This window comes from Pygoscelis adeliae, unplaced genomic scaffold (genome assembly GCF_000699105.1).
Source record: "Pygoscelis adeliae isolate BGI_AS28 unplaced genomic scaffold, ASM69910v1 Scaffold172, whole genome shotgun sequence".
In the NCBI taxonomy this organism is placed as follows: domain Eukaryota; kingdom Metazoa; phylum Chordata; class Aves; order Sphenisciformes; family Spheniscidae; genus Pygoscelis; species Pygoscelis adeliae.
Genome location: NW_008824338.1, coordinates 1,082,849 through 1,093,177, shown reverse-complemented (window position 1 = coordinate 1,093,177; position 10,329 = coordinate 1,082,849). Strand labels below are relative to the sequence as shown.

The 10,329-nt window shown below is 38.4% G+C and overlaps 1 protein-coding gene across 5 annotated transcripts in view; it reads right to left on the bottom strand.

Annotated features, from left to right (window-relative positions):
* Positions 1-10,329, bottom strand: part of AKAP7 (A kinase (PRKA) anchor protein 7) — a 98,226-nt gene that overhangs the window by 51,946 nt on the left and 35,951 nt on the right. For all 5 annotated transcript variants that reach the window (XR_663387.1, XR_663388.1, XM_009319048.1 and 2 more), the window contains exon 6: positions 6,587-6,731. Coding sequence is in view for 3 of the 5 variants with exons in the window: in XM_009319048.1 (XP_009317323.1) it covers positions 6,587-6,731 (145 nt within the window). In the remaining 2 variants the exon portion in view is untranslated. The remainder of the gene's footprint in view (positions 1-6,586; positions 6,732-10,329) is intronic.

Here is a 10,329-nt window from a genome sequence, read left to right as displayed (position 1 = left end):
TGTAGCGAGGTGGGTGTTGGTCTCTTCTCCCAAGTAACTAGCGATAGGACAAGAGGAAATGGCCTCAAGTTGCGCCAGGGGAGGTTTAGATTGGACGTGAGGAAAAATTTCTTTACTGACAGAGTGGTTAAACATTGGACCAGGCTGCCCAGGGAAGTGGTTGAGTCCCCATCCCTGGAAGTATTTAAAAGATGTGTAGATGTGGTGCTTAGGGACATGGTTTAGTGGGCATGGTGTTGTTGGGTTGACGGTTGGACTCGATGATCTTAGAGGTCTTTTCCAACCTTAATGATTCTATGATTCTATGATATAATCTTGCTCTTTACATTCTACTGCTTCCGTAAGAAACAGTGCGTTGCTGCTTTCTAGGAAACAAGAAATGACACTATATGCCACATTAACGATGCTTCTTTAAAATCCGTCACTTTTTGTCTTGAAATTATTTCCACTGAAAAGAAACTACTTTTACAAATAGATGTAGTCTAGAATAAGAAAACTACTGGAAATGAAATTATCACCTGTTTCTATTCATTGCTGAGTACTTCTCTGAAAGAGAAACGTAAGTTGTGGTATTAAGCAAAACAAAGCCCTTTTCCTCAACAACTAAATTTTTATGTCAGTGTTTGTATTATTCCTGAAGTACTGATCTCTATTGATCTGCAACCATGCCTTATTTTAGAATACCTCACAGGGATTAGGTAGGAAGCTTAGTAGACTCTCTCTGTGCAAACATGCAGCACACTGCATAAGCTCTTCAGATCTGCACCAACCATCAACAATTGAAAAATGGTGACATTTGAACAATGGAAAACTGGTTTTCATTTCACTCCATGTCCTTCTAACTACTGAAAAACAGTCCTCACAGGAACTGCAGAAGAGCTTAATTCAGTTATGGTAAATCAAACATATCTTCCGTTTGATGTTAAGACTACACAATAAATACGTTATCAACAAAAGCAACATCCTAGCTAGGAAAATTTTAAGAATAAAAAGTAATTATCTTTTACTGATCTATTCAATGAAAGACTGTTACATATTTAATTTACTCCTCACCTCCTCGGCAGTCTGTTTACATTTTGCAATTAACATACATTGAAATTAATGTTTTACATATTTTCAACATATTTTTAATATATTAAATTTAGGAATAAATTAGTTGTTTGGCATCAAAGTCTGCTTGAGGAAAAATGTCTTTAACGCAGAAATACTTAAGATACAAAAAAGCTGCTGGACGTTATTAAATTGTATTTTATAGCATACTATGTTACGTTGTGAAAAATCAATTCTGCCTTTTTTATTCAACTTATTTTCAACTCAAATTCAACTAAAGCTTGAGGAAAAATGTCTTTAACGCAGAAATACTTAAGATACAAAAAAGCTGCTGGACGTTATTAAATTGTATTTTATAGCATACTATGTTATGTTGTGAAGAATCAATTCTGCCTTTTTTATATACTCAACTAAATTTTTAGTCATGAATCACATTCTTACTGATGTCAAATACACTTTTGTGTCTTCCTGTCAGATTTACTTCATCAGTTTTATCCCATTGTCTGCACATATTTTGGAAGTAATTTGTGGAAAATCTTATTTTCACTTATTTTCAGCTACTGATAACAGCTCTGGCATGAAAACACATCACTTCGTCAAACAACTTTTTGTTGAAAAACAAAAGGACAATAGCCTTTAGAACAGAATTACATTATGGTATATTTTAAAGAAAATTGCAAAAATTACCCTGTACAATAAAGCAAATACTACATACCTCATAATCACAGAATCATGGAAGGTGATGAGAAGGATTTACTTACTTTCAGTATTAGGAGATGCATGATTGAATACTAAACATCATGTTCCTGACTTTAAAGCTCCCTAACGCTTTCTAATGAGAAGTTTGTTAGACATTTGCCAACATTAAAGCTTGAAGTCAGGGACATTAGAAATTGCCCTCAAAACCATGAAATATCATTCTGAAATTAAAATGTCTGCTTTCAAACCATATTTACATTGTTATTTCCCTCTCAATCAGCTTGTTCTCCTCCTTATCCACACACAGAATTTATCAATATAGCTTTTAAGTTATAACTGGTATTACAAAATTAATATAAAAATGCTATCTCATGACGAAAAATGCTATACTAATGGTCAATGTTTCAAAAGCAGAAAATTACCAAATACAGAAGAAACTGCCCAATGTAGTGATCCAAGATGAGATAGGTCGCTAGAGCTAAAGAGAACATCCATCAAGTTTTAATGGAAGACCAGCGAAAAGGAATCAATAGAGGACCACCACTCTGTTCTTGGTAGTGAAAGGAAAATATTTGATGTGTGTAGGAAACCTCTGGATCACCACTTTCTAGTCACTGTCCATACAGAGCCTGGCTTCCAGGTTATTAACTAAAATGTGAGTGTTTCTCTGCCATGTTTAAAAGAATCATTTTTATAAGTCAATATTCTACCACATGACTCTGCTAAGAAATTGTGCTTTAAGGAAAGATTTTCTCATTAGCACACAATACGTGTTGCTTTTTATGTAGGCAACAATTTATTTAGCATACTGCATGCACAAAATTGCAGCAGCTGTGGATAACATGACGGACAATTCATCTTATTAGATGCATAACACACAAGTCTGGCCCGAACTCTAGGTAACAAAAAGTAAATAATGTTTTTGTATTTTCTGTGCACTTCAAGGAAAGAAGATGCTTGAGTACATGTACACGTAGAAAGAACTAGAGCTAGATACAGTGTTTTTTCTGTATTAAGTCATTTTCAGATTTCACTATTTCTGATGTATTAATAGAAATGCATTAACTCCCTCCTGTGTTTATTTTAATATCCTAGCTACCTTTAGTTACTAAAAACCCTATTCAAATCACATTTTAAAACATTTTAAAATTAGTTTTTCAAAATTCATTAAAATATAGTTTCTTCTTCTCTGAAACAAAAAAATAAGTCATTTAAACTCTGTTCCAATATAGCTGTTTTCCTTCTCCTACTGGCTTTACATAAATAATATTAACGTGTACAAAACCAGAAAAATTAAATGTATGTGTTTGGGTAGGATGCATCTATGTCCATATGGGACTCAGAAAAGTGGGGATAATAACACTACACTTTCTTAATGTGGTATCAGTGAAGAACATCCATTCAAATAGCATGGCTAGAGAAAGCCAGATGTGGTATTCATGTAAAAATAATTCAGAGGAGAATTCTGTTCGGACTGTGAAAATTACACTTCCCATAAATTCTTTACGCATTGTCACACCAGGATTCAGTTAAAGCCAAACAAGCATCTAATTCTTGCTTTGAATACCAATTGATTGACTGCTGTTATAAACCATTTAATGGGACTCATATTCAAAAAACAGCTGAAAGACTGTCTCATTTTAGCATTCTGAGATGTCAGTAACAAGACAAGTTCAAGAATAGAGATTTAAAGAAATGTTTTGAAAAAACACTGTCAATATCTACCAAATATACTACTAAAGAGCTTTTATTTGTAATGAGTTATTTACCAAATTTCTTAATCAGACACATATTCCAAAATATTCTGAAGTATATTTGTGAATAGTGGAGCCTCAATTCCACCCAAATGAAAAATTTTATACCATGTTAAATAATCTTGTAATTTCTATTTCTCTAAGCATTTGGATGCACATAAATACATATTTGAATGCACAAACATGTACAGAAGACATCAGATATATAGTTATATACATAGATATAAACATAACCAGGAGATATCTTTAGATAGATAGATAGATAGATAGATAGATAGATAGATAGATAGATAGATATGTATAAATATATCTCACTTTAATTTTGACTGGTCTGGATTTTGCAATAGTGTTGTCACTAATTTAAACAGACATCCTACACTTTTTTTCCCTCTGTACTGCTTTTGATTTGTTTTGTAACAGTCTACGTAAGCTAAATAAAGTTGGCCCTAAGTGCAAACAAAGACATTAACAGGAAATAATATTTAGCATTTGCAAAGTGCCTGACATGTTTAAAGTATTGTATAAGTATTTAATAGTAAGTCCTCAAACAGTCCTCAAGACCAGTGAGCACTTCCACCAGCAATGCTGCAGCACAGGGAAACAAGTTACGACACGGCAGAAACCAAGTTGCCACCAAAGCCCTACACAGAGCCCTGGAACAGCACTAGCTTTTAATACTGGTATTTATGTAAAGCTGGTCCAAACAACAGGAATCTAGAAGTAGTACTAACTGTTCATGAACACCCTTTGTCTCCAACATAGTGTTAGTTTTGATAGCATTAAGAATGAAACAATCCAGATCTGGAAAAGCAGCTGAAAAGCAGCAAATGAGGCAACAGGTATAACGAGGTATAACCTGCCTATTAACCAGGTATATTTTTTATGATGATGAAAAAAACAGTATGTGCTTAGGAAAAATGGAGTGTAATGCATTATTCACATGTATTTGTCAATTATAAGCCTTTGAAAGTTGCATCTTTCCATCAAAATTAGCTCAACTAGAAGAGGTGCCTGGATCAGAAGTTTTCCTTTTATTTTATGCTCACCATACCTTTAAAGGTTTTGCAGAATTTGGGGATGGACACGGTACCTTCACAAAGTCTCCATCTTCCTGAGATTTCTTAGTCCTTAACAATGTATCTTCATAACAAAGAAGTTTTCATCTTTTTGAGATTTCTTAGTCCTTAAGAATGTATCTTCATAACAAATAGAAGTTTTCATCTTTTTGAGATTCATTATTACTTAAGGATGAAGACAGAGCTTTCCTTTAAAACTGTCCACACGAGAAAAGATTCCAGTGAAGACGTTTCTATTCAGCTAGTTGGGATGGCAACGGTCTTGGAAGATTTCCCTGATGTTGCATGTTTTGTTCTTTCTTTCTGAGGATATGATCATTCCTTGGTCATGAATATTTTCATTACTAAGGCTAGTATGCTTTGGAGTAGGAAATGTTAGAACCACTGAACAATTTGCTTGTTGGAATGATTTCAGGTCAATTTTTTTTTTAATATATTTCTGCTTATTACCAGAAATCTGGAAAATGTTCCAAGGTATATGAAACTATTTATCATAGTCTTTAAGTAATCATTTTATTGTTGAGGCTCCTTGTAAAAGATTTTTCATATTTCTTTCCTATTATTAGAGCATCCATACAAGACCAGATGTTCTCTTTTCCTTAAGTAGGTCAAAGTTAAGACTTTGCTTTATTAAGATTTATTAAGACTGTCCACATTCTTGTTGAGATGGAGCTATTGCTCCTTTGACAACATGACAAATAGAGTTTTGCTCTATTTCTGAATTTCTATTTCTAAAGAAAAAAGACAAAGTTAAGTCTTCACGTGAACTTCTGGTATGAATTTCAGTATCCCATGTCTTCCAACACCACTACATTCAACCTTTGACATGACTGCGGCAAAAAAAAAAAAAAATCCCGAAAACATAAAAACCAAGCTGTACCAGTACAAAGAAGAAAAAATACAAACTGACCTCCAAAGACCATGACCTGTTCCCTGCTATAAACCTGTCTTTTGAGACTCGCCTCTAACATGATATATATAAAGAATCAGCCTAATTAGGACAGGTGAAAAAAGCAATTAATATAAAAATATTTGTATTTTGCTGTATTACTACTTGACCATCTTCCCATGTCATCTGATTTCTTAAAGATCTGCAGGTGCAGGAATGGTATTTTTAAAGATATTCCCAACACATCACACACTATACTCCTAGATTTAAAGGGGTGACTGCATTTAAGAAAAAATCCTCAATGTTCTGTAGTTATTCCACTTAGAGTGTTTTAACGCATGTTCTTAATACGACTAATAGCAGCCCCAAGATCCACTATCAACTACTGGGAACTAACCATCACAGAGAGATTTATTGTACAAGCCATTATCCCATAGTCTCTCAGTCCACAGACCTTCCATGTGTACCACTTGAAGTTCCAGCTATACACAACTCGTGGCAGAAATGAGAAGACAAGCCTAGAATATTAATCATAGGGATGTGAAGCTTCTGTTCAGATAAAGCAGGACACAACTGTGATTTCTAGCATTGTGATGATCTAGGCAAGGTGCCTGTACAATGTTTAAAGTCTTGATGGTATTCAACTTATTGGAACAGATGGAACAGTTATTATGAAGTTGTTATACCACTGAAATTCTCTCTGTATATGAATATAGTCCAAGTAAGGTCACATCTCTGCCAAACCAGAGACATTTCACTTAGCTTTAACCTTCTATAATTACCACATCTAATCTAACTTAGTCACACAGGCTGTCTTTAGAGTCAACAGAGAGATGAGTAGCTCTGGAGAGTGACACATCTCACTTATATTAAACACTCATTTTAGACTGAAAAATGGAACTTGATTCTGGGGACGGATAGTTGAACATAAACTTTAGCTGTCAGCAAGATGCACTGCACAGTGTTCCTGAAAAGCCAGGATTAAAGGACAGACTTTTGTCAGACTCCATAGATATTATTACAAGAATTGCCTAACATACATTGCAGAAAAAAATGGCTTTTCAGGTATAAAACTTACAGACAGAATTGATATAAGAGGAAAATGAAGATGTACTTACCAAAAACAATAGAGGACTCACAGTAGTAGTAACCATTCGGTTGCTTTTTTTTCAACATGGAGCAAAGATCTAGGCGGTGCAGGATTTCATCTCCAAAATAATGGCTTTTAAAATCTTCATATAGGCTTGAGTCAATTCTTTTCACCTTTAAATAGCAACATAAAATTCAATTAGGCATTCTGCTAGAAGACTGAATTTTCATATTTAATTCCTATAGTTTTCATTTTAACCAGAGGTATAGTTAGGATGGAAAACTACTTCAAGAGGCAAAAAGAATACTGAAACAATAATGTGCCAGATCTTCTGTTTTAGTTAAGTACTATCTGCTACAGAACTTAAACAAGGAAATACAAGTGTCATTACACCTCCTTTCTACCTCTCCCTCTTCAGTCCTGTAGGAAACAAATCAACATATACAATGCTACAACTACTTTAACTTCCAATAGTTTGCAACAGTCGTCATGGAACATGTAACTGGAAATTATTCTTGCTGTTATCACTGGGCATGCTACTACAAGGAAGAATCTCAAATGTTTGTCAAGGGCAGTTTTCTGGGTCTTTAAAATCACCAAACAGGAAAATGTGGTTGCATTTAACAAACACTAGGCTTTTTATCTCAGCAAATCTAAAAAACTTACAGTGATTTATAATATCAGTATCATTATGTAGTTTTGCATATACAAAGTGGAACATAATAAATATCCTATTGGCCTGTTTTCAGAAAACCTCAATTCAGTAGTTATTTTAAGAGTTTAGGGCTCCTCATGCCATTGTATTTTCAATAAAAATAGATGATCTCTGTAGAAAATATATTTTCTCCTTCAATCTACCTCAGAATAAAGCTGTTTGCATTTTAAAAGTTGTTACTACATGCTAAGGCATGTTAGGAGAGACTGCTGCCTCCAGAAGCTCCAGCCCAGGGCTCCCTACTGCCCAGCTGCTGGAGCCCAGCCTGGTGCTCTGGGGACCCAGTGTCTCTGATGGATGTACCTGCTGCTTTCAGGTCCTAGAGACACACAAACATGCTCAGAGGACATGGACACGGACGGCTACACAGGCTGCCACAGACAAGGCGCTGCCTTCAACAGCACCCACATACATGGCTCACATGAGACGCAAGTGTGGACAGCCCCCAGCAGAGACAGAAGGTCACTAGTGCAGGCACGCACATGACTCTTTGTGCAGGTTCACAAGCACATGCACATTTGTGCATCCCCCAAGCACTGTCACGGCCCCTCTGTCCGCCCAGCACCTCTGCCCAGATCCCAGGCCCCCTTACCCATCCCACGGGTCCCTCACTTGCTGGCTGGCCCAGCTTGAGGTTAGGTAGTGAACACCTGCACTCCTCACACACACACACAGATTGGGGAAGATACAGACATTTGCCCCCAGCAGCCAGCACCCAGCACACTGGCTCGGTCAGACAAGCGTGCCCACCAGCCCATTTTACACAGGACCAGCCCCTTTTACACCCCATTCTGTCCACTCCTCCTTTGTTCCTCCCCATCCCCTTCCCCTGCACATCCCCCATCCGTTTGCACAGTCCCACCAACCCCCCAAACACCCTGGACCCTCAGTTTTACGTCCCCAACAGCTGCAAAGTCCCAGATTACCTGAGGTTTCTTGATAGCCTATCAATGAGTGTGACTGACGAGGTTTGTTTCTTGGTTTTGTCTGTTATGTTTGACAGGTTGGTGTCTCTGTATACTTTGTTTATGGCTTCCCCCTTTCCCTTACCATCCCATTTGACCAAGTCCTCGACCAGACAATCCTACTGAAATAAACATTCCCACACTCGACATCCCCTTATCAGTCTGTGTGGCCGACCAGCTTTGGCTCTTGCTACTGCCTCCCTCATCTTATGCTGGTCAGGTTTGTGTCTCTGTATGTGTTGTTTAGAGCTTCCTCCTTTTCTTATTATCTCCTTCTGCACTGAAAAGGTCCTTCACCAGACACCCTAAAGGGGCCAGATGCTGCCTCCTTCCTCACACCCTTACACTATGTCCGTTCATCTGAGCATCACACTCACACACTTCTTGTGATGCTTCATTTACAATTACTCATATGCAAGATAGGCTCAGTGTTGGTATGTCTACTGAGCTTTTACTTAGGTACAAAATTATTGACTTCAGAAGCACTTTGCTTGAGTAAGTACCTGCACATTTGGTTCTCAAAAGTCTTAATTTAGAGACTTTTGGTCCCCTTTACTAAATTAGACTTTTGGTCCCCTAAAGTCTAATTTAGCGAAGGTCAGAAATGTCTTTCCCTTTCCTTAATCTCTGAAACGATGACATCTAGTGGTGGATGCTTTTCATTTTGGGTACACGACCTCCTTGGAAGTCTACATTTATTCCAGCCTCACTGTCATTATTTAAAATTTTATATTCTATGGCTAGATTAATCCTTAGGTTATTTTGAAATCAAATCATCATTCATTCTTTGCTTTTTGGCTGACAGTTCTTTGAAATACATTTAGACATCAATCAGTAATAAAAAAAAGACCTTTTCAGCCAGAAGAACACTTGTCAAAATGTGAAGCCTTGAGTACTCATGGAACAAAATGAGGAAAAGATCAAAATCACTACTTCATACTCCAATAAAAAAATAGCATTTACAAGAGGTTGGGATGTTGCTTGTCAAAAACAGATTGGTAAGGTGTGAATCAAATGTTGAATGCTCAGGAATTGAGTTATGCTTGTGGTGCACTACTGAAAGATATTTGGAAAAGCAGCCATGGGAAAACTATGGTATTTTTAGTAACTTGGAGCAATTTCTGGAGCGCTGTTTGTAATGAGATGTGAAAGGATGAAACAATGCAGGTGCATGGGAAGGTGACAGTTCATTTCTTAATTGAAAGGGTCTGGAGCAGTAGAGATGAAAGCGATGAGTTGTTACCACATGCTGATTATAGAGATATGCTATAATTGCGGGAGGGTGAGAATCAAGAGTACTTGAGAGGCCATTCAACATTCCAGCGTTTGGTGCTGGAAGGGGAGGAGGAAGACACCTGCCTCTTGAGGAAGCACTGTAATGAATGGATGCCTGTAAAGGGACATAGCTGTGTAACATGGGCCTGGAGAGGCATTGCATGTGGAGCTCTTGCAAGACTGGCAGGGCACCAAGGAGACAGCATTTGGTAGCCCTGTCATGTCTGTTAACTCTGTCTGCGCCTTCTCTGTATGCAGGCCGGGAAGGGGCAGGCTGCCGTCCCCAGCCTGCAGTTAAACACTCCAGCTGCATGGAGTCCCCACGGCTGCTGTCAGCAGGTGGCCAGGCAGCGTTTGCCTCTTCATGGGACCAGGGGCAGGAAGGCTGAAGTGGTGACAGGCCTTAACACGGCTGCAAAGTGAGGTGCCCAACACCCTCCTGCAAGCAGCTTCAGTTTCCATGTACCAGACCCCACAGCCAAAATGCCCAACTCCCAGCACCACATGTCCAGCTCTCTGAAGGCGAGGGCTGCATATGAAGATTCATTTACATGATGCCATGCCAGTTGCTCGAGGTAGCTCATTAAGTGAACTGCAGAAGCCGCAACGGGTGAAAGAGGTGAGCAGTGGGGAGCCGGGCAGCGGGTAGGGACGGCCATGGGTCCCGCTGGAGCACTGGCAGGCAGTAGAGGCAGGTGATGGAGATGCTACGTGGGAGTGGATGCTTGGCATCCCTTGCCGGCCGGCGGCTCAGGGGACTTCTTCCAACCGCCTCCTCTCCCTCCCCCTCAGCGCGGGGCTCCGGGGAGGCCGGGG